This window comes from Drosophila tropicalis, unplaced genomic scaffold (genome assembly GCF_018151085.1).
Source record: "Drosophila tropicalis isolate 14030-0801.00 unplaced genomic scaffold, ASM1815108v1 contig_593, whole genome shotgun sequence".
Taxonomy (NCBI): Eukaryota; Metazoa; Arthropoda; class Insecta; order Diptera; family Drosophilidae; genus Drosophila; species Drosophila tropicalis.
The window spans coordinates 3,938,897-3,964,432 of record NW_027173070.1 but is presented as its reverse complement, the minus strand read 5'-3'; the positions used below and the strand labels follow the sequence as shown (position 1 = coordinate 3,964,432).

The 25,536-nt window shown below is 34.0% G+C and overlaps 3 protein-coding genes across 5 annotated transcripts; all 3 read left to right on the top strand.

Annotated features, from left to right (window-relative positions):
* Positions 1 to 436: 436 nt before the first annotated feature.
* Positions 437 to 6,772, top strand: LOC137576321 (putative fatty acyl-CoA reductase CG8306). 2 transcript variants are annotated; one of them, XM_068289347.1, is made up of 7 exons: positions 437 to 534; positions 846 to 925; positions 4,815 to 5,399; positions 5,460 to 5,569; positions 5,639 to 6,089; positions 6,157 to 6,414; positions 6,478 to 6,772. In XM_068289347.1, exons 2-7 carry the CDS (start codon positions 918 to 920, stop codon positions 6,614 to 6,616), a joined length of 1,551 nt encoding a protein of 516 aa, XP_068145448.1. In that variant the 5' UTR covers positions 437 to 534; positions 846 to 917; the 3' UTR covers positions 6,617 to 6,772. The 2 variants fall into 2 exon arrangements, with proteins under 2 accessions (XP_068145448.1, XP_068145449.1); XM_068289348.1 differs by having other exon boundaries at positions 505 to 538.
* A 470-nt stretch (positions 6,773 to 7,242) lies between these two features.
* Tab2 (TAK1-associated binding protein 2) lies at positions 7,243 to 24,460 on the top strand. 2 transcript variants are annotated; one of them, XM_068289841.1, is made up of 4 exons: positions 7,243 to 7,546; positions 19,068 to 20,613; positions 22,982 to 23,185; positions 23,248 to 24,460. In XM_068289841.1, exons 2-4 carry the CDS (start codon positions 19,101 to 19,103, stop codon positions 23,979 to 23,981), a joined length of 2,451 nt encoding a protein of 816 aa, XP_068145942.1. In that variant the 5' UTR covers positions 7,243 to 7,546; positions 19,068 to 19,100; the 3' UTR covers positions 23,982 to 24,460. The 2 variants fall into 2 exon arrangements, with proteins under 2 accessions (XP_068145942.1, XP_068145943.1); XM_068289842.1 differs by lacking the exon at positions 7,243 to 7,546 and adding an exon at positions 16,202 to 16,303.
* On the top strand, positions 17,462 to 18,196 carry LOC137577634 (prefoldin subunit 3). Its single transcript, XM_068291154.1, has one exon. The coding sequence runs from the start codon at positions 17,504 to 17,506 to the stop codon at positions 18,080 to 18,082; it is 579 nt and encodes a 192-aa protein (XP_068147255.1). The 5' UTR covers positions 17,462 to 17,503; the 3' UTR covers positions 18,083 to 18,196.
* Positions 24,461 to 25,536: the final 1,076 nt, after the last annotated feature.

The following is a 25,536-nucleotide window of genomic DNA, read 5'->3' as shown; positions in this document are numbered from 1 at the left end:
CAACTAGTACGATAACTGATACGATGATAATTTTCTCAATTGTTAGTAGTCGACTTTCAGATACTCTTTCAATCTAATGTTCATGTGAATGTGAATAGTTTACACATCTGTTTAACTAAACATTTGGAGTAAAAGTTACACTAAACTGCTATTTTATTACATGCTTACATGCTTCTAAGAAACATATGTATGTATCCTCATTTTGCACAGGTAAATGCAAGCAGGTAGACATACATATAAGGGAAAAGTTATCGGGATCTATCGGACATTGTGCTCACATTTTTTAGGTATATTTTTGAAAAAAAAAAAAAAAACAAAATTTAATGGTATATTGACCACCTAATTCAAACGCTAGTTCGTGCAGTTATACTAACTATCCAGTGAATAACCCTTTAAATTGCATGGATAAAACTGGTTTTATTTGTGGTATCTCAATCGTTCCACGATCTCCACACGACGCAGCAGCAGCGGCCATTGAACAGCCACATTCAGTTTCGATTCGGCCGGCAAACGTTCAAGTTGGTGTGCGCGCGTGTAAGTTAGTTCAAGCCATTTATTTCGACCTACCTATACTCATATCAACGTAACAGTTCAAACACACACAGATACAGATACAGATACAGATACATCCATACACACACCACATACACAGATACACCAATACATAGAGCTTATATATTTGTATTTTGTTTACGTTGGACGACAGAAAGAAAGAAGAAACAGCGGAAATCACAAAAGACAAAAAGAGAGCTGAAAATAAAAGAGAAATTTTTAGAGTCTTGAATTTAGTTTTGGTTCTAAAACTTACTATATCCATTACTTTATTTCATTCATTCATTCATCAGGTGGAATCTACCGAAACTGCATTAATATAGACGCACAATTATTTGCATTGTTAGTTAACACCTGCTTGAAAAATGGCCAGGTAAGTGTTAAACAGTTTTTGGACATTGATCCGTTTTGGGTGATTTGGGTTAGGCCCTCTTCTCATCTCATCTCATTTCATCTCATCGTGTTTTTGAGAAAGGCCTGCTTGACAAGTTTTGGGCTAATGTGAAGATGGAGAGGAATGATGATGATGATCTATAAAGCATTTTACCAACTTGTGAGGTTAGAAATTCAAGAGCAAAGTTCAGTTTTTCAAATTCGGTTACAAATTCCTATAATCTATGCCAAGTCACAAAATAAATACAGACTTTCATGCATTTAGCATCTCTAATCATACACCAAAGGCGTGTAATGAGAGGAATTTTAATTATTAGCCATACATACATATATGCAATGTAATAGATACCAAAGTGTCAAGTTATACATTTATTTGAGATATTGTGCAAACATCTCTTCAAATTTGACCTCAACAATGCCCTCCTCTAGGTGGGAGAAACGTTACGCCTTGTTGCATTCTGAGATTTTTCATAAATGACGTCAATGAACGGACCCCATGGCTTCCATAGCAAACTGGTTGAAAAATATTATGCAGGAAATCATGTGGAAAATTACTGAGCGGCCACACACACACACACCTCTCTGATATTTTGAAGGAAACGAAGGAGTCGACTTATTTTTGGCGCTGAAATTGCAAGTGCCAGTCAAATTAAAAGATCCCCTGACAAGGCAATTATGTCAGTAGTCAAATCTTTATGGTTATAGTCATTAATTATACCGGTATTATGAAGCATTCAGTTTATGGGCGAACTGCAACAAGGTTGCCAACAGGTGGTAAGGTCAGTTATTAAAACAACTTCCCGGGTGCATCTATTTCATTCTTATAAATGAAATTAACGATTGAGCTAATGCCTAAAGAATTCATTAATTTACCTTATTTCTCTACTATTCTCGCACACTTTAGTAGAATATTTATGTATTAACGTATGTTAGAATGGAAAATGAAGTACTTTAGGGCAAGTCAGTCTTTCAAGTAGACTCAATAAGTACTTCAAATGTTTGTTTCATAAATAGCTCTCAAAAATTTTTCTAGACTTTAAGCAATCGTAGTATAAACGAGACATTAACATATCATTTTATCCTTCTTAAGATAAAAGTCATATCTTTCTGAAGTATTTTTGGTAGAATGATGTAGACTGACTTTAACTATTTCAAAAGGTTTTTTCTTGACAACATTTCAAGCATCAAGAGTAACTTTCTTCACATTGGTAATTAAGCAACTTTTTTTGACCCATTGTCATGGTGAAATTTTCTTAAATTAACTAAAATATTGCTCACAATCTTTGGGACTATATTGCACTGATTTCTTGCTTTATGTATTAAAGTTTATCAAGAACAAGCATATGACTACCGTCCAGCCCATAAATCGTCCAATTAATTAACAAAGATAAGCCTCAAAGCTCTTGACTAAGCAACAACAAACAATCTAATCGCAGCAACTAATACAAAACGTTTTCAAGATAAAAATATAATTTTGTAAAACAGTGAAAACGATTGACAAAGAGAAAACGAAATAAAAGATAAAAACTTAAACGCTCATTAGGTCAGTGAGAGATGAAAACTTGACTCACGAATTTGCCAATTTAAAAAGTTGAAAAAAAAAAATTAATGATAAAGTTTTCATATATTAAAAACTAAGGCGAAGTTTAGATACTCTTGAGCAAGCAGATACAGGTTTAAAATAGAGAATTTATCCATATCCACAAGCGGTTTCCTCTTCCCTAATAACATACCAGCCCTAGCAACTATGGCCTTCAACTTAAATTCTTAGTGTATTAGTTGCAGTTAATGAAGTGTGATTTTACACACCTAGTTTAAATTTTAATGGCTTTTAAAGCATTTCAAAAGTCTATATGAGGACTATTCTTGGGTTATTTTTTGATCAAACAGGGACAATGATCTAATGAAACAAAAGGACGAAGGGGACCCATATTTATAGACCCATTAGATATAATGAATGAAGATTTGATTTTTGGGTCAAACACCAAACAAATGAAGACAGATTTGATATCCAAATCATTTTATATCATTTAAATTGTCATATTTCTTTCAAAATCCAACTAACAATGCAAGGGAAGGGAACTCACTAGAGTTCATATCTATATATATATGACTTTTAGTGTATGTCAAAGGTCAAATGCCATTCATATACAAAATAGAGTTTACTACTGAAATGTTCTGAATTTTTCTATTCTACTCTTCTATTATGAACCTTGCCATAGAAAATGTTTGGGAACTATCTAAGTATTATATGGAAATAAGATGTAGATATACCCCGTTAAACTATAACCTATTAGTTAAAGAGTATTAAAGTAATAAAAATCAAAAACCGAAAAGTTTGGCATATGCAAATATTTGCAAATTATCAATGCCCAATAAGTTATTGCTTATATTTGCAAAGTTGCTAAGTTGCAGCTGAGCCACAAAAATATAGTTGCCTTTCCCCCCAGCCGAAAAAAAAAACTAAATAAAAAATATCTTTGAGCTATAGCGCCAAAGTGAAAGCTCAATTTAGTTTGACAGTCAACTGGAACTGACACTAAGAGAGAGACAAGACAAGCGACAGCCCCCACAGCCACAGGTGATGATGGAGCAATTCTCCACTTGATGCACCTGCAAAAGCTTGCTTGAGTTGCAAAAGCTCAAGGGTTTTGTACATAAATGTTGCAACATATCTATGCAAATATCCAACATTAAAATGTCATTTGATGGCAAGAAAAACAAAATTACCTTTATATGTACAAATTTGTATGCTAAAATTACGCACAAAATCATGTTCAATGTTCATTATAAAATCATTTGCGCATCACCCTCTGATGGCTAGAGATCGAAACAGGTGAACATGAGGAAAGAAATGGGGGAAAAAAACAACTGAGTCTAGAGATCATTAAAAGAGAAATGAGAGATCGCTAATTGAAATTGTCATGGCGTGATGAAATATTTTTTTTTTTTTGTTTGGTAACTTTATTATATAAGCTCAAACCTAATATCTATTGGGCATAATGTAAAAATGGCTTTGATAAATTTAGAAAATATACCAAGAACATGACTTTCATACTGGAGATATTAGCTGACTTAGAGTTATGTCAGCTAGTCATTCTAAATTCAAATTATTTCTGTCGGTTTGTACTTTAACTTGCATATTTTACATTAAAAATATTTATAGCTATATATTTTATGACGTATGGTGACCCCGACGTGCTCAGTTAGGGTTCAATAAATTGGCAAATTGTGTGACGAAAGTATTTTTATAGTTTAAAGCCAGAACTCCTATAATGTTTCTTTACAAGAGAAACAAATTTTAAAAACAATTTCTCCACAAATTGTGCAAAAAAGGTTGTGCTGAGCTAGATGGTGACCCCGACGTAATCACCTACTTATTCAGAGTGTTCATTTTTCCATTTTCAAGTGCCAACCACATTCCTATTTGCCCATTATGACTTTCATTTAGTTGATTTCGATATAAAAAATTTCCATTACCTTTAGACAGATTGGCCCAAAGCAATGGCAAAGTTATCTCAAATATTTTGCTTACCTAATTGCATTCAAATCCATTAGACAAGTCAAGTAGACACCCGCACAGACGACGTCATTAGTTAGATCAATATTAAACCGAACTTGGATCTCGCTAAGTTAAACCTTTACAATAGTAGAAAAAACTGGTTTTTTTATACACTTTTATTAACAAAAAGAAAAAAAAGTCAGAGTCAAAAGAGTATGCTAATCGCTCAGCATCTCCCTTTCTATCGCTCTTTGAATTGTCTAGACTCTAGAGGTTGGGGTAAAGAGAAAGTTATATTTTCTTACAGAAAATCCAGCAACTAATTTACAACTCTTTTCCATGCTTTCCTCCCACACAACACACACAGCTCTCCCATTACAGACTTCTATGAGGGACGCAATGTGTTTATTACTGGAGCCACTGGCTTTGTGGGCGTTACCATAGTGGAAAAACTATTGCGTGATATTCCCAAAGTGGGCACCCTGTATCTGTTGATGCGTGCAAAGAAGGGCAAAAATGTCAGTGAACGTCTGGAGGAGTTAAAGAAGAATTCAGTTTTCAATCGCTTCAAGGAACTAAAACTGGATGATCGTCTGGCTAAGATAGTGCCCATTGAGGGAGATGTTGGCTTGGAGAACTTAGGACTCTCACCCAAGGATCGTCAGACATTGATTGATAACGTCAATGTGGTATTCCATTCGGCAGCCACATTAGATTTCTTTCAATCACTCAAAGAGACAACTAACATCAATTTGAGGGGCACCCGAAGAGTTGTGGAACTTTGCCAGCAGATAAAGCAACTTGATGCCTTAGTTCATGTCTCGAGTGCTTATGTTAATGCTTACATAACGGAAGTGGAGGAGAAGCTATATCCCTCACCCGATGACCCAGAGAAGATCATACAATTGGCTGAAACCCTTAATGATGATGCCCTCAAGGAATTGGAGCCAAAGTGAGTAAATGACATTCAAACTTAAAGTGAAAATTTCATAATAAGGTGATTTTATTATAGATTGCTGAAGGATCATCCCAATACCTATACATTCACCAAACATTTGGCCGAGCATGAAGTGGCCAATGTGGCAAGTCGTTTTCCCTGCGGCATTGTGCGACCCAGTATGAGTAAGTAACCCCAAAAAACAATTATATTTAAAAGAAAACAAATCTTTCATAAGTTTTTCTTACTTTCAGTTACGGCTGCCTGGAAAGAACCGATTCCCGGCTGGACCATATCAAAGAATGGACCGCAAGGCTTCTTCATGGGTGCCTCCAAGGGCGTTTTGCGTCGCTTGCCTTTAGATCCGAACATCATTATGGACTACATACCCATTGATGTGGTCGTTAATGGCATTATAACCACTGGTTACTATGTCAACGCATTGAAATTAAAGAACGCTGGACGTCCGGCAGAGCTGCAAATCTTCCACTTGACCTCAAGTACCTATAAGCCATTCCGTTTTGAATTGATGGCCGATAAGATCAATGGTTATCTGCATGATTATCCTTTAAATAGTGCAGTTTGGTATCCCAACTTGCGATTGGTTAAGAGTCTAACCCTATTTAGATTGAGTGCCATTCTCTTTCACTTTATACCCGCCTTATTTTTGGATTTGATTACCAAGTTAGCTGGAGGAAGACCAATGTAAGTGGAAATTATAAAGAAAACTTTTCAAATTCTTTAAATTTAACCAACTCACTTTCAACTTTAGCTTGCTGAAACTTCACAAAAATGTGTGGAACTCTTTGAATACCTTGGAACGTTTCATTTTCACTGAATGGCATTTCGACAGCAAACATCTATTGGCCTTGGCCAAAAGTTTGGATCCTGTGGATAAAAAGAAATTTGTTATTGATATCGGAGAGCTTACCTGGGATGAATATTTTGGTAATACCATTTTGGGTGTACGTGAATATCTCTCCAAGGAGCCACCCAAGACTCTGGAAAAAGCCAGACGAAAGGATAAGATGTAAGTGAAGGTAAAATTCACTTGTCTTAAAAGATTTTAATCGATTGTTTCATACTTTTGTAGTTTACTTGGATTGCATGTGGCTCTGCAGCTTCTGTTCTGGTACGGCATCTTCAAGCTGATCATTTGTGTATCTGGTATTTCTAGTGCCAAGGCGGCGCTTATTTTGCCCATCTTTTATTATTTGTTCGGACTGATTTGAATACTTCAGGCTTAAAAGTGTTCAGGTTCGGTTGGTCAAGTAAATGTACATTATTTTCTTAGCTCAACATTTCAACTCAACATGTTATTTATACATACGCTAAATGCAAATTTCAATAAGGTATTTGGTATTTTTCAAAATAAAACTGAAACAAAATTTATACTTGTTACTATTTGCAAAAACTACTTTAAAAAAGGGCATGATTTCCCTTGATCAATATCCATTTAAATTTAAGCTTCACAATTTAAAATGTATATTATGCGACCAGTGTGCAATTTAAAATATCGTATAAACATTAATGAAGCTCCTCAAAGTATGCACAGTCTATTATCAAAATTATTAATATACTTTTAGGTGCTCTGGTTCAGACTATATTTAAATACTTTTAAACAATCTGGCAACACTGTGTATTTGATATTTTACGGCGAAGAGAGCGCCCCGAGCGAATTGAATTAAAGACATTCGCCGCACTGTTTTGCTCAATGTTCGACTCTTTTACTCGATGTTCGACTCATTTCTTCCACTTCGATGTTCGATGTTGTTACTATTCGTTGCGGCGAGAGACCAAAAAGTTACGGCGAATATTCAGTCGAGGCGAATTGGCGGCGAATTTTTATTTATTGTTGTTTTTGTTTCGTGGTTTCGTGGGTGTAAGCGGTGTCGAATAATTTTCAATTTTTTGTGAAATTTTAGTGAAATTTGAAAATATAAAATTGAAAAACGCGTCGTATTGCGGAGTGCAGAAATTGTTTGCGTGTCTGTATGTGTGTGTCTGTGCGGGGGTGCCAAGCAAAAAAATTGAGAAAAAAACGAAAGGTGAAAGCTTAAGAGCAACTAAAATTGCAGGAAAAAAGTGAAAATCAAAATAAGAAAATTGATGCAATAAACAAACAAGGAAGACAAAGCGTTTCAGCAACTTGAAATTATATTGTAAGTAAATTGCCAGATTAAACAACAACAAAGACACATACCCACGCGCACCTTTAAATACATACATTGTATATGTATATGTATGTGCGTGTACATATGTACATGCAACAAGTTGTAACCAAAGTTTGGCTGAGTGAGTGAGGGGATATTGTGGGCGGGCGGTTGTTGGTTGGTTACTTCGGTGATATTAATTTTTTTAACCTTTTCAACTGAAAAACTTAAAATTCCTCTTTTTTTTCCTTTTATCTACTATTGCGTAGTGCTTGGATTGGTGTTGTTGTTGTCATTGCTGCTGCTGCGCTGCCAATGTCACCTGTTTTTATGCGCTCATGCTCTGTCTCGCTCTAACTACCAGACATTTGCTATAGCTGGTTTTTATCGTTTTGCCTGGTTTTGAGCGGTTGTTTTGACGTGTCTCTTTCTCTCTCTTTCGCGCTCATTGGCTGATTTGACTTTTTGTCTTTGTGTGCGTATGCACGTAACTGTAGATTTGTCTGTCTCTGAGTGTGTGTGTGTGTGTTTGTGTGCGAGAATTTCCGCCTGATAACAGAAATTGAACAATCCCGTTGCCATAATGGCCTTAATTTCTTTTGGAAAATATGTAAATATGTACTCATATCTACTATGTGCCCATGTATTGGTTAGATTGTTGTCCACCGACCATAATTTTCTAATCTCAAAGTGCAAATATTGATTTTCGATCTACATCCATACATACCTACATAAATGTAGATCTGTGTGTGTGTGTGTTTGTTTGTTTGTCAGTGTTTGTGTATTTCGTTAACATTATCAATGACAATAAGTTGTCATTATATGTATTTTCGGTGACTTAGTTTTTCTGTTGAAACAAGTTCAGAAAAAAAAACAAACGATTTGCACTTGTATAAGCTAAAGGCGCCTTTGTTTTGGACGGTGCGAGAGTTAATTCAACAGTTTGAATATTTCACTCCTTAGGGTTGCTCCATTTCTCCACAATCAGCTGTTTTTTATTTACATATTGACATATACAGACAAACTTCCCCATAGTAAAGTGAAATCGGGCTGGGAAAAAATTAATCAAATGAAATGATCATATTCTAACATTTTCGATAATTATTTTTATAATATTATTAAATCGAAGCCAATTTCAAACGCTTGTGTATCTATATTTTGTCCAATTTATTGTTATATTTATTTCCTTACAAAACGTCAAACACAAATTATTCGATTTTTTAAGGTGCCCCTCGAAATTGTTTCAAATTTTGAATGTAGCCTCGTTTGACTTGTTTTTGTTATAGGATTCCTCTCACACAAAGCACTCATATATTAACCATATTTATAAGTACATACATACACACATACACACACACAAACGTACGTACAGTTTGTTTTTGTTTTTGTTATTGCGGGAATTTCCCCGGCATCTGTACTATATATGATTGTATGTGTATCTAAAGTTGATAGTGCCATGCACGCCTTTAGATCGGTGATTTTTTGTATGCATTTAACAAACTATTATATGAAATATGACAATAATGTAATTGTTGTGGTTGTGTTGTGCTTTCAAAACAATTGTTAATGCTGATCAGGCATTTATTCAGATGTGTTTTCAGAATACAGACATACAAATTTGTGACGTATTTTGTAAACCTATTCAATATTCAGCATTTTGTTTGCATAAAGGAGGCCAGGGGCAATTTTGTGAGAAGTTTATTTTATAGTCGAGTTCAGTTGAAATTGGGCTAAAATGATTGGTATGCCATTAGGCAAGATTGTTTTAGTACTTGGATATTCACCATATATAATTTTAATATTATAAGAAGTTTAATATTATTATGTTGTTTTCAAAATCAAACAGTGAAAACAAACTTTTAGAACCACAGAAAAGAAGACAATCAAAATAATTAAAATGCTTGATCTTGGTAATAGGATAAAGAGAATGAATATAGGTTATCGATGGCTTAATAATGGAAGGCACAAATAAAGCGGCTTTTGCTACATGGCTTAAAGCATTATCTACAGAGAGTGTATCTTAAAAGTTTTTAATTTTGCAAACAATGGCGTCATTTTGCATTGTCCTAAGAGGAAAATAACCTTTTCCTTTAAGCATTAGTTGAATAAATTAATATTTTGATATAATTTTCAATAGTATTGCTCATTCAAATACTAGTAAGTGTAAGTAAGCGTTAACCACAATAATTTTCTCGACTGAACTACCTTTCTAGCATTCCTTCATCAGAACATTTGTCTACACTTTCTGTTAGTATGATGATAATTTGGCATTTGAGTAGTAACAATAACAATAGGTTTTATTTAAAAAGTTTAATTATAATTTTTCTTGTGAATAGCCTAATTTTCATAACATTTCACCAACTTGTAATCACAAAAGGCACAGAAAAAAGTTATATGTATCTAGTTGTTATCTAAATATTTTCATTGCAACAGAAAAAATAGATTGACATAATAATTCCGCTGGTCATGGTAAAAAGTTCCCCCTAAAAAGGTATACACGATACTATTTTTGTATGTACATTAAACAGAATTTAGATATTTCTTATCAATTTTTGTGCTTTTGTTTTTTCTGCTTTTGGTGTTGCCTGATTAAAATGTTTACTTTAGTTATTGGTTAGTACCTCTCGCTCGCTTTCTCTCTCCCTCTCTCGCTCTCTCTCTCTCTTTACCTCCAGCTCTCTATAAATAACTGCGTTTTGATTATTTTAACATTTTGGCCCAAGAACATGATGATGATGATAATAATAATGATTATAAATAAATAAATAACACCATTTATATAGTATTATCAATTTTATATAGAGATTTTCGCACTGCGCCAAAAAGATTGGTACGCCGCGAGAGTTTCACATATTCTTCTATTTAATTTCCAAATTCTCAAATTGAATACCCCCTTACCTCCCTCCCCCCTAAAGCCACGAACAGTTTCTATATCTCTCGATCTGGTTTGCTCCTGGCATCCAAATCCCAAATGACGTCAGTCCAAGGCCTGACGTCTGCAACAAATTCCGCAAAACGCCTCTTCAAATTATTGGCGAGCATACAACAAAAATACAAGCAACAACAAGAACAACAACAGCAACAACAAGAAGCAAATTTAAAGAAAATGAAATACAAAATACAAAAATTATTTTTGTTCCATTTTTTCCTTCAGGTCTTTTCGTTATGGACTTTAGGGTGTGTGTATGTGTGTGTGTTTTTTCCATTTCATTTCATTTCATGTCTTTGCATTTGATTTATAATTTTCACATTTCACATAATTTTCATTTAATTTTCAACACAGTGAAAGTTGTTTTCCATGTTGTTATTTTTTGTTTTGTCTTCTTATTCTTCTTCATTTTGGTTATCTATTTAGTAGTTTTTTCTTCATTCGTTTTTTTTTTTTTTTTTTTGTATTCTTTTGTTGTCCGTATGTTTTGTGTTTTGCAAATTATTTTTGTAAATTTTTTTCTCTTTTTAGTTTTTTGGGTTCTTTTTTTTGGTTGCTTTTTTTTTTTTTTTTTTTTGACATGGGCCAGACAGACAATATTTCCGGTCAATGCATTGATACCCAAGTAAAAAATAGAACCAAAATAAATGACAATTTTATAAGACATAAAACCCTTTCATAATCTCTAGGGTTCTCAAGTGATAATGAACACTCGAAAGTGATATGACAAGTCCAGCAAAATGTTTCGACGACATGTTTAAACAAATTTATTTTCCACTATTAACTTGGTAAAATCAAAGTATACACTTCCCTTTATATTAAATCATATGACAAAGAAAAAAAAAAAAATCGATTTGTCCAGATGAAAAATGCCTAATTTAAAAAAATATTAATTACAGTAAATTTAAAAGATCGAGTAAACATAGCCTCAGGAACACCTTTTTTTCTACTTCTAAACGCTTCAATAGTTAGCGTTTAAAATACGGGTTTTATTCGATTCTTCAGCTTTCCTGTAATCCTGTTACAGTTCAAATTGAAACATGTTTTAAGTATATTATTTTAAGGATTTATAAATTGAAAACCGGGTTTAACCGTCAACCATGTAATTCCTTACTGATTAACTATATTGATAAAGTCTTTGTTGTATGTTTATTAAATATCTGTCATTCTCTATAAGAGTTATCACATTCACTTACCTAACAATCAGAACTTTTGGGTTCTATGACACTTTAAAGACCTTTTGATGGAAAATTTAATCTATGATAACGTTTTCATGGCTCTTGTCAACATTAGGAATGTATTTTATAAAAGACAATAGAATCCTTAGAGTACTAAATTAATCATTCTGAATATTTGATTAATCACTTCGATTGGTTTATCTATTCTTTGTACGTCACGTGCAAATTCCTTTTACCTTGTTGATCATCTTTATAGAGTACTAAATTTTGTTTAATTGTTTTAAGGTATCGAAAAATTTTCAAATCCTGTAAAGTTTAGATTTACAGGCTTCTTGTGTATAAACAACAAAGAATAAACGGAAATTTGTGTGCCAACACGCCAAAATTTCCCACCAATGTAAATCCAATTAGATATTTGCTACGCTATTTTTTTTTGAAACAACAAATTTTCAAATCATAACATACAAAACCATCGGAAAAACCAATTCTGCACAGCAATGTAAGCAGCAAAAACAACAACAATAATAGGCATAAAAAATATTTCTTAGGCATTTTTGAAGTGATCGATTTGAGAATACCCTGTTATAGTTATCCGATCACTCCGATTTCGACATTTGCTCAAAAGTGTACTTTATGTTCCAAATTGCCTACCACTGCAAGGACATGAAAAACATTCTACAATTTTGAACAAATTGAGAACTTATCATATTCATTTCGACTCTTGCAAGCCAGACCACGTGTCGTATAAGTGCGCATTAAGTATACGACAAGTGACTCCCAAGACATTTCGTTTTTTCAGCTACTTGTACAAATTTTCAGTTTGAATAATAGCTATCAGCTATGTAAACAAATGCAAATTGATCATGTTTCAATATATACTCTTTAAAAATATGGTTACAGGGTATTTCAAATATTTTAATGAATGGAAATTTTGTGTATTGGTCTAATTACAAGAGGGCTAAAACCAAAAAACCGCAGCCAAAGCCAAAGCCCGAGCCAAGTCAAGCCAAAACAAATGCGCCTGGTACGCGCTGGCATAATTTTAATGACTTTGTAAACTTTTATATATATTTTTTTTTTTTTTTTTTTTCTAATTTGTTTTTAGGTTGTCGTTGTTGTTTTTGTTTCTCGTTTTTGGCTCTTTGTTTTTGGCACACAATGCGCAAAGCGATAAAAAAATGATCATCATTTACCTGAAGCATATTTAAAATAAATGTATAGAATATATGTACTAGATGGTTATTATATATGTACCTATGTACATATACATATGTATGTATATATTTAGATATATTAATATATTTGTATGATTTCCACACGAGTACTCTCAATTTCGTACATATACATATATACTAAAAATGTGCAATATTTGACGTTGATTTCCTTTTCGAATTTCCACACGAGTGTGTGTGTTTGTGTGTGTGTGTGTGTGTAGGTATATCTCTCTAAATATGTAGATCTTTTGTATATGTATATATGTATATTGCTAATTGTGAAGGTCGTTTACGTCTGCAGTTTGTGTTGTTGTTATTGTTGGCTTGTTGCTGTTGCTTGTCTGCCACCCGCTATAAGGCAGACAAAATTGTTCTTGTTGTTGTTATTGTTGCTGCTGCTGGCAAACAAAATGAAATGAAATGAATTTTCATTACCATTTTCTTTCCCTCCTTCATTTTCCTTCGTTCTTTCGTTCGTTGAAAGGCAAATACAAAAAGCAACAAGAAGAGAAAAAAAAATGTTTATATTTATACGCTAAATATTTTTAAATATCAATTCGTCCCGCCCTCAATTCATTCCTCTTTACACCTTATCATCTCTACTTCCTCCTCTCCCATCCTGCATTTACTCTAGTGGAATGTTGAGGGAATAGTTCGAACAAAACGAAAATAACATATCAGAGTGAGTTGCTTAATTTCTTAAAGTCTCGAAGTTTCTTTACTTCTTGATACTTTAATTCCAGTCCATTTCAGTTTCATCTGATATAAAAACAAAATCACTTCAGTTCAGTTTGGGCTTATTTCTTGAAATCTAAATCAGTTAGATCTTAATATATCCCATAGTACATCAAACTAATAAGTGTTTAATTGCATTTCGAAGTTTTTCCATGTGATCGCCTGCAATCAAATTAGCCATTAAAGAGCAATAGGGCATACTTAACCAAAATCAGTTGATAAGAGAAAGGCCAAATTCTCGTGACTTGTTTTTCAAATAAAAATAAGTTATCAATTGGTAATCTGAACTACTATGAAGAGAAAGACAGAAAGGGAAAGCGATAGGGAGAGATAAAGTAAGAGAAAGAGACCAAGAGAGATTCAACCAGAAAACACATACTTTACGAATTTTTATCAAATTATTCGTTTCTTTGAATGAAATAAAATGGATACCAAAATATTCTTTTAAATTTCCTAAGTGAATTATCAAAAAAAAAAATTAAAAAATAAAATTTACTTAATAAAATTACAAGTTTAGGCTTACTTACTTACTTACTTTGTAAGGCCAATAAAAAATAACTTTGCAAATTCTATTAACATAAAACTTTGTTCTTACAATTAGATCAAGTCAAAAAGACTTCAGTACAATGTTGTTCTACGAATCTAACCTAGCCTAAGAGGTTAAAATATTTATACATTGCCATAAAACATGATTAGTAGCTAAAACTTTATATATGGGATCTTTTTTTTTTATATACTCCAGATATAATGAACTTAGGAAATATTTTTAAATACAATTTTGCAAAGTAAAAACAATTTTATGCGATGTTTTACTTTTCTTTCTTTCATGCCATGCCAATTACTTCTCAAAACCAATATTCCCACCAATTTCAAGAGTATCTAAAGAAAAATTGTTAATATTTCATAATTGTTTTTTAAGATCTTGAAAAGCTGGAATCTATCTATACATGTAGTATACCCTCAAATACATACATATATATATATACATATACATATGAACGTATGGGTTTTTCGTTCTAGGTAGGTAAAAAACATTATTTATGATTTTTGATTTAAATTTTTTTATGGCGCCATGTTAAATAGTCTATAGCCGAAAATTTAAGACCCATGCTTTATAATTAATGCGTTTTTTTTTTCAATATATTTAATTTGGGGTTTTTATTAATTTTTTGTGTTGGTTTTTTTTTTCATTATTATTATTTGCATATTTAATCCCTGTTAATTTCGTTTCTAGTTTTTTTTGGAAAAACTTTTTCACCTATAGTTTGTTTTTTCAAAATATTTCATTCAATTTTCTCAAAAAACAAAAACAAAAAAAAAAGAACACCCACACAAAAGTTTATTTTTAATACAAAAACGAATGACAGAGAGAAAGAAGGAAAGAAATCAAAGAGCGAAAGAAATGCGTAAAAAAGAGAAGAGAGAGAGAGAGCTAGAGAGGTGAAAAGTCAGCAATTGCCAAATTTTTGTTGTTTTTTTTATAATCTATAATCAGGAGCGGACTTGAATGGCAAGAAGGTTTAGATGAAACAATATAGGAAGATCGAAAGCTGATACAAAATTTAATATAGGCAGAATAAAGATTTATTTTTTTAGTATTTAATACCAATTCATTTTCGCCTAAATTTAAGATGTTTCAATTGATATCACTTTTTAAAAGAAACTTAAGAGAAGACCTAATATCTTTAAAAATCACACATAAAAGTGGTGAATGCATTTTCGCTAAACCATTTCCAGTAAAATAGAGAGATAAACTATAGATGAACCCATACGGTAATAATGATAAATTAAATTTCCATTCCATGCAACTATTTTCCATTATTTTATTGCCTGATAAAGAATACTTAAATGAAATATAGACAGGTAACTGGCGCCAATGATAAGACCGACTGCACCTGTTATCAAAAAAGTAGTTAAAAGCAGTTTCCCATGATGTGAAATTTATGGCCAAATGGGCGCTCAACCTCATAGAACTTGCTCCTGTGGGGCCCGAGTGTGGCAAAAATATTGAATGATTTAATTGATTCGTTGTGGTTCTTCTTGTTTCCCAACTTTTTTTGTTGTTGTTGTTTTTTTTTTGCAAGTTAATTTGCATAAAAGAGTGCTTTTTATGGTTGACCACAGAGCGTATACGTAATGCACATTAACAACAAACTGATTACCTCAAATATCTTATTTATTCTGCATAAGCAATAAGAGTCTCTTGCTCTCTCCGTCTCCCTCTCTCTTTCTCTCTCTCTCTCTCTTTTCTATGCTCTTTCGTTTACTCTCATGGTAAGCAAAAAAATATTGAAATTGTTTTTTTTTTTGTGTTTGTGAAAATAATTTTCTGGCAAAATGTGGGAAATTTTTTTTGATTCTTCCGTTCAGTTTATCGCTGGCATTTAAGGCATTCGAAACACACATTTCAAAAAAGAAAAATCACTGGGAGCGCGAGAATTTTAATTTAATTAACAATTCTGTGTTGTTTATTGAAGTGAGCGTGAAAAGCAAAAACCTGAAAACCCAAAAACTGAGAAGCACAACAAAAAACAAAGTGTACTAAAACCAACAAAAAAATCTGAAAATTTTGTTAAAAATTAGGAAATATAAAAATAAATGGTTAACTAAACACAAATAATTAAACCAAAATTATAATTGTTTGTGGAATTGAAACAGTGAACACCTTTTAACTTGTTTTATTATAGAAACATATTTTAGCTATCAAAATGTAAGTTATTATTGAATATGAAGCTTCATACATAGTTATATTGGGTCATATAAATTTATATATTAATTGGCGCCAAAGCTTATCTTTATGTCTATGAAATTGTTTTTACACAGAATTAGTTTAACCATTTTAATATTCTTTAGGAGGATAAAGAGATTGTATTGATGGTCTTTGTTAAAGTTTGAGATAAATTTCCGCTCATAATTGGCTTTAGACATCCGCCCGTGGCGTTTTGTGTTTGAATTGTGTATAAACAAATAGCTGGACCACCTGTCGGTATACCCTGAATTAACATTTAACGAAGCGCCATAGCTTATCTAGCATTTCTATCATCAATACAGATAGCCATATGATGTCTGTAAATACATATCTATCTATATATGTATATAATTAGATACATTTTGCGCTTAGCACCTGATAATTTATCTATTTTCTTTTCATCCTTGACAATGGCCCCAAAGAACTGTCAATATACACACACATACCCACACAAATGTCTGAGAGAAAATCCATTTTTTACTTTATATTTATTTTAACTTAAAAGTATCTTTTTCCCGTCTCTGCAATTTTCACAGATTTGTTCTTTTTAAATGCCAATATGAAGTTGTGTCATAAATATTTTTAAATTTCCACTGTCATTTGTTTATGTTGTGAATGAAGCAAGAACAAGACAGATATTCAGAGAGATAGAGAGAGAAAAGAAAAGAATGGATCTATAGATTATACGCCACTTATTTCAGATTTTATTTGTGTTTCGTCAAAGTTCTAAATCGGGCAATGAAATAATGCCTTTAAAAAAAAATCAATCAAGCGAGGGCTGTTTAATACATGCAGCGTTTAATTAAATATCTTACTTAAAAACAAACATCGAAAAATAATCCAAATAAAATATATAATTTTCGTTTATTTTTAAGATCATCAACTTAAGGCGGATAGATTATGACTATTTGTTTGTCTTAATCTAAAATACCAACAACAATTGATTTCGAACCAAGTGAATAATAACTAAATTTTAAATTGTTTTAGTTTCAAGCTTATTCACGTAACAATACAAATTCATAAAAAGCATATTTACTTAAAACAATTTGCCATTGTAAAATTTGACTGTTAATTGACAGCTATAGAAGGCCTATAAAATAATTTCATTAGTGCACAAATTGTTTAGAATGTATTTCCAAAATAAACACAAAACAAATAAATATGTTTGCGTTTATTGATAAAATTGAAAAACCTCCACTTCATAAGCACCAAAAATCCTTTGGAAATATTGAAGAATCGAAATTTATAAACGATATTGAAGCCTATTTGTGTCGTTCCAAATTTGGTAAGAATGTCGATAGTGCCATGAGTCTGGAGAATGCCAAATATGCAAAATATGGCCAACAGGCAATGCAACTTGAGCACAATTATACAAATCAAACGATTCGCATCGAGACTGCTAAATCAAATTTGCAACTGGTGGGAAAATTCATGAAAGATAAAACTGAGTTTGAGGCAAAATTTCATCCTGCTATTGGGGTGTTTACCACTGTGATAATTCCACCCTTAGAGAAGGTTACATTGTTGGTGGGGTCCGATGTTTTTATGGAATTTGAACTGAAAGATGCTGAGAAACATTTAATAAAACAAATCAAGGACTTGGTCCAGCAATTGAAGGCATTTGAGCATGATATAGAATATTTGCGTGAAATGATGACCATAACAGAGCTTAACATCTCTACGCTTTATAAATATAGCCTGCAGCAACCAAAGAAGCGACAGAAGCAAGGCAGCAGATGAGAAGTTTGTTATTCGGTCTATTCATTTTTGTAAACAAAATTATTTGTGCACTCAATAGACTAATACAATTACATATACATATTAAAGTAAGCAAAGTACCAAATGGAAACTTAATTCGATGAATAAGTAAAATTGGTTTAACAATAAATCTGCATTGGTGGGGTTTGAGATAGAAAATATAGAATCTTATTTGGTATCGAATATTTGGAAGTCCTCAGACAAACATTATCTAGTAAAAACTATATTCTGTTGCATACTTTGTGGCAAAATGTGAGCATTGTGTCAATTGCAGTAAAAATGTTTATAGGAGAAAAAACTGGTGTCTCACAACTCCCAAAAACTAAGTCTCAATACTTAATAACTCTATAGATTAAGTGTTTAATTGGTCAAAAATAGCCATGGAAACTATTTTAGTTTAAGTATTCTCGTTTAAAATGGGTTTGCAGTGAAATTTAATGTGAAACGTGCCAAGCATGGGCAAAAATATATTGTAAAATATCCTGAATTGCTTAAAATAGCTCTACAAATTTTATTGTAGCTATAAAAATCATTCTTACTGGAAAAAGTAATTGGAATTTGCTTTGTAACTTTGTATGTGACATGAACTCACTTGGTAAATATACAAGTTATAATACAATTCTGTGAGAATTTATTGCAATTTGGATGACTCATATTATTACCTGATGTAAAGATAAGCTTCAATTAAACGACTCCAACAATTGTTTAAATGTAAAATTATAATTTTGCGAATTATGGGATTTGCCTATATAGAATATAGAGGTATAAAACTTGTTAAATGTTCAAAAGTACGCAAATTAGTGGTGCAATCTTTTCATTTGCATATCACCGAAATCAAAAGTCAATTTATCTACTCCACGGTCTTATTGCTTAAAGAAATCAACATATTCAAAGGATTAAACAAAAATCAATAATCTAATTGAATTAGTTTGAAACGCTGAGTAACACTTTTGTTTTTATTTTGCAGGTCTGCAGCGTTTGTGACAAACGATGGCCTAAAATGGCGGCCACACCACCAATGCCGCCTGGAACAAACGCAAACAGTAAACAATTGAATGGCGATATAAACGGAACCAACGAAAATCAAGACAACAATAAGTCACAAACCGTTGCCGAGGCACTGAACCAACATTTTATACAAAGGCGTAAGCTCTCCAAATGCAGTCTTAGTCGCTCGTGTAGCAATGAGCAACTGTTGCAAGAGACTGAGAATCAACAGGTGCTGCCGGCAAAGACTAAGCTAAACTGCCAATGCACCAATATTAGTATTATGCATCTGTTCCATGAGATGAAGCAAGAGTTTCCAACGATACCCGATGCCATAGTGACACAATGCGTCAATGAAAATTGCCATCAGCGTGAAAATTGTATACAAATGTTGAGAAAAGAGTTGGCCCTGCATCCCATACCAGTGCAGAGCTATCCAGCTAAGGTGTTGCAGCAACAGCAGCAAAGGCAAGCGACAAAGCCACCGACACCACTAAAACCCACAAGGGTTGCTCCAACACAACCGCCACAGCCAACAACGACGTCGACGACGACACCAACGACACCGCCGTCCAGCAATGGCCAGCAACCGAGAGCCAGACCCACAACACTTAATCTTCAACGTCAGTTGAATACGCAATTGCAACAGAAGATTCACCAACGTCAGCAGCAGCAACAACCACAACAACGAAGAGACTTGACGCCCACCTCGTTGAATAAGCCACTAAGGCGAGCACCACCCCTGCCGCCACAGCAACAGCCACCACCATTGGCGCCTAAGCCCAGCAGTTTTTCCAATGATTCCTCTTGCCTCACCAGTCCCATGAGCTCCAGCGAGTCTGAAATTTCACTCAATGCCTTATCATCGCCTACAGCGACAGCAGCAACAGCAGCAGCGTCGTCGCCGTCGGCAGAAGCAGCAGCGACAGCAACAACGCCGCAACAAGCCTCTCCCATACGCCATCGTTCAGTTATTACGCTACAGCCAGAGCCGCCGTATGCACGCGATTTTTTAACACCACCTTCACCCACTTCCGTCAATCCAACAACGACTGCAGGCCGTAAAAGTTTCACCTCGCTCAATCTCACTCTACGTCAGCCAACAACGACGGGCGTTGCTCAATCGGCAATTGATATTACCGCCGGTCCAGCGCCCAGTGGTCAGGGCAGTGGGATTACCTATTCAAGTTCCAGTTTTGATGCAGTTCGTGGAACCCACAAAAATTTCCAGCTAACTGTCACCGACGAAGGTAGTGTCTTTAGTGCGGGTTGCATAGGTCCACGGCAACAGCAGCAAGCAACGCAGGTCTATCCATCGAGTCTCGATGCCGATGGATCCACTGCAACAGCAGCAGCAGCAATAGCCATGCCTGAAGTATTCCCATATCCCACCCAGGCTGCAAATCATATAGTGGCCTCTAATTATAATAACAACAATAATAACGATCATGGCAGCAGCAGCACCGACAGCAGTCCCAGTGTCGCTCTTTACAATGGCATAGTCCTGGATGAAGCTGATCGAGAAGGTGAGACAACAACGACGACAATGAAATATAAATCGCCACATGTTTTGCACAGAAAGAGAATATTCAACTTATCGCACTTTAGCTATTTCGTTTCAATTTGGAAAAGAACTGTAACAAGCAGGCACTAGACCCCTTATCAAGAATGCTTATCAATTAGACGACGACAACAACGAATGATGTCGTCGACGATTTTACCTCTTATCAGCTATCGACACTAGTCTTTCCACTCGCCTGGTCCCCTCCCCCCAAAAGCAATATTGTTTACAATTGAAAACTAAATTGAATTACGCCCCAAAAAAGAAGAAAAAAGGCACAGCTAGAAATATTTGTGTTTAAATCAAACAATTTACATTAAAATGTGATGCAAATTCATCCATACGCCTCTTTCTTTTCGCAAGACTGTTTTATCAGCTTCCGCTTGATTGACCCATTTCCTCTTTTTGAAAGTTCTTGTTATCAGCAACAACTCGTGAGTTAACCTTCTGGAAATTCGATTACTTACCATCTTTGGCAAAGACTTTACAAATCCTTGACCTTGCCTTGAGGTGCTTAAGACAGACTAGACTATTCTAGACCATCTGTCTCCAAATTGAGCTTTCCAAGAAACCCCTTCGTAGATCCCTGATCTAGTGATCTCTTGGCCTTTTGAATCAAGTTAAGTTTTACAAATTTTGATCAAGTTTGAACATTTTTAAACATTTGGTAGACCCATTCGAAGTTAAGTAAAAATCAGTCGACCAATATAGATTTTTTATCAACAAAGACATAAAGCAGACTTATAAATATGTATTGCCCAAATTATTATTATTATTCTGTTGCCATAAATAAGGGAAATCCCTGGGTAGATTTCTGGATATAAAAGAAATTTTTCAGAATCGAAATCGGTATAGATCAGAACATTGTCGAAACCGTTTTCTATATTTCTATTTCCCTATTCTAACCATAGTTCTATGGTAGGAGGACAACATACGCAAAACGTGACTTGGCCAATAAGGCCACCTGGAAGAGATAATCGGGCATAATCTACAAATGTCTTCAAGATAATTCCAAATTTCAAAAGCAAGACCTGCAAATTCTTTTCTTTGTGCATTCAAGTTATGGCCAGGTGTTGACATTATTTCCTCAATTATCGGGCTATGAATTGCGATTTCTTCAATATGCACCATGCCATGAATATTTGCGTATTATCTACGCTGCGATTCAATATGCCCTTCAGCACAAATACATAAACACATATACAAATCTTTATCTATATATGTATATACTGAGCACGCCCACGCTACGTCTTAACTATATAGACTAAAGATATATATGTATGCGTGTATATGGGTTGTATGTGTTTATATATACAAATATTTTGTCTATCTTTCTTTATTTTTGCTTTGGTTATATCGTATTTTATTTTGCCGAAGCAAAAGAAACCAAAAAAAATATATTCTTGTGTTTCTTCTCATAGATTTTTGCGACGTTTTCCATTTATTTTTCTGGGGCGTTCAAGTTCAGGGCAAATACAGAAAAAAAGAAATAATAATAACAACATTAAATAAACGAAATTTTTATAGGGAAAACATAATCATTTGAAAATAATTTTTTGTATTAAGCATACGCAATGTGGGCCGCCCATTAATGATGAGCACTTTAAATGTCACAAAGAAAAAAAGTTATCTTTAATTCGTTTGGAATTTGTTTTTTTGGTGAGGGGAAGGAGAAAGAATCAAGAGAATAAGAAAATGGGAAAAATCTCACAGCCATTAATGAAACAATTTATCAATTAAAATGTTTGCCATATTCATGCTTCGCGCCACAAAAACTGGCTGACGTCTGCGTCTGGTCGAACCAAAATAGTTGGCAACCCTTGGCCCACTGCCCTGTTGTCTGTCCCGAACTCTTTCCCTGACTCTTCTGACTGTCCCGACTGACTGACTGGCTGACTGACTAGCTGGCTATTTCCGTTAGAAATCTATCAAATATCTAAGAATAGAACAAAACGCCAAAAAAAAGGAAAAAGAAACGGAAACTCTTTCTCTCTGTCTCTGTGAATGCATTCGAAAATAAATTATTATTAGATTGATTTTTGCTTGCGCACTTTTCGACTTAAATTTTATACTTATACATAATTTAAATTTAAATTTTGTTGTTTATGAACATTTTCGGCAATTATTTTTAGCAACAAAACAGAGTAATAAAATGTGAGGTATTAGATGATATAAATAGCCAGGCGAAAAAAAAAAAAAAAGAAATAAGAATTATTTTTGATTCTATCAACAAACAAAAATTTGTTGCTAAGAGAGCGAGACCCACAATTGTGTGAAAAATGCAAAATAATAATCAATTTAAATTTGTGAAATGATGTTTTTCTTTTTCTTAGCTCATGCTGCCACCATTGGACGTCAGAAGCATCGGCGTGATAAACTGGCCAATGCCTTGAGAGATAACAAGAAACGTTTACTAGTGCTGGAGCAGGAGATCAATATATTGACCGAACCGGTGCCGGTTGGGGAATCTGAAAGACTGGATAGAGATATCAAGAAATTGACTGAGGACTGTCAGCGGCTGATAAATGTGTTGAATGGTAAGAGAAATAAGTTTTACTTAGATTGAAACGTGTTTTAAATAACCAATTTTGTTTTTTAGATCCGCAAATGAATGCCACTGGTCCTGGGCCAAATTCCATGCATCGTCAGCAATCAGCACCAGCTGGGAGTATTTCGCAGCACCAGCAACAGCCACAGCCATTCCCACGACAGCGTCCAAGTGTTAATCGCTCACAGAACCCGCCCAATTCGTTGAGGTTTAATTCAGTGCCGGCACCGACGTTGGCATTGCAGCCAAATTTGGACTTTGTACAGCAACACAGCAGTGCTCCAACATCGGCCTGTTTGACGCCACAGCAACCACAGCTACCACAGCATCCTCAATTGCCAATGGAGCCACCGCCCACCTATGCACAGTACTATCAGTTCCAGCAATTTCTGCAACATCAGCGCCAACAACAGATCCAGCAACTGCAACAGCAACATCTCCAACAGCAGCAGCAGCAACATCAGCTCCAACAGCAACAGCAGCAGCAGCAGCTCCAATCCCCACAACAGCAGCAACAAGCCTCTAACTACGATGATGAATTCTCGGAATCCGATGTGGATGACGATGAAGAGCCATTGGATATGTGGGCCTGCAATTTGTGTACATTCCGCAATCATCCGCAGTTGAATATGTGTGAAGCCTGTGAAAATGTCAGGATCCAGCCGGGTATGATACGCATAGTTCCCAGCAATGGCGGTGCTCCACCTCCACCATCGCAAGGCGATCAGCCGCAGTCGCAGCAGCAGCCTCAACCGCCACAGCAGCCATATGCTTTGCACACATAACCCAACACAAAGTTCTCGCTCTCCTTAACATGCATGGGCTTTTTGGGGGCTTGGCTTGCTGCATTTCGTTCTCATTATTCTTCTGTTTCTTCTTGTTCTGCATGTGTGTATGTGTGTCTGGTTGGGTCAACTTTGAATCTGTGATAGCCTGTACCCTAAGCTAAGCCAATTATTTATGCAATTTCTGAAAGACATGTCCAACATTTTATTTTCTACCCTTCCTTATTTACAATTAATTTTTCAAAAACTTGAAACAAAAAACAAAAAAAAACACAAAACTACATACATATTTAATATTTATGATTTATGTAAAATGCCTCATTTTATTATTATTATTTTTCTCTGTCCTTTAACCTTAAACATTAAGTGAATGAAACAACAAAACAAACAAACAAACGAAAAAAAAAAAATAATATATACAAATTTATTATTTTTAGCCGCATTGATAAATAAAGAAACAAGTTATTTAAATATTTAAACATGCCCTCTTCTTGCCTTGTTGCTTCAAGTGCGTTTTAAACAAACAAACAACGAAATGATATTTATTTAATTTAATACTTTTAAATTTTTAGCGCACTTGCTTAATCGTGAGGATATACATATAACTCTATCGCCAGGTGAAAATCGTAAGTCTTAATAAGTCTAATTTCATAACAATTAGCTAAAACTGTTTAAATTTCTATATCTTTTGCAGGTATTATACACTCTTGGATACTGTCATGACCTAAAATGGATGAAAATGTTATCTAACCCTTGACTTAAATACAAACTAGGCAACACTCCTTTGCAGGAGATTCAATTAGAATTTAAATTGTAAATAATTTAATGCATTAAGTTAAACAAAAACTCAAACATACTACTACTATTATTGCTTAGAATCAAATGCTGCTGGCAGCACAATTTATTTATATTTTGTATAAGAAAAAGACTTTTGCTTAAACAAAACAGAAAACACTTTAGAGAAACTTTAAAAATTAGCAGACAATTCTGTACATTTTGTAAATAAATTTAGTCGATTATGAATTTTTCGTGTGTTAGGCTTTTTCTACAAAACAAGGACAATTGCAAAACAATATTTTTTTTGTAACCACTTACATATAAATAAAGTATAAACAAAAATCAATAAATCTATTGTACATAGAAATATGAGAGAGCAGGCTGAATATTAATTAGCCTTGCCTTGAAAATATTTAAGTATCACAGCGATTTAAGGATTTCTGCACTATCAATATCCTTTGTTGGTTTAATTTTAATAATAAAAAAGACCACAAAAAGCCTGTAAACAGTATGCAAGGTCAACGTATGTGGTCAACGACATCGAATGTTGGGTTTTGTATGGGTTACACACATATTTGTACCAAGTAAAAAAATATTGCATGGGACTTGATGATAAACTAAACCTGAAGAGTGACTGTGAAGTAAAATTTAACAATATTTGAATTTATTTGATAGCAAAAAGAGTACAATTCCTTTTAATTATTGTCAGTCTTTACTTAGTCAAACATTAGGTACGCATATTAAAAAGACAGAAAGCATAAGAATAATTATTTTTGTA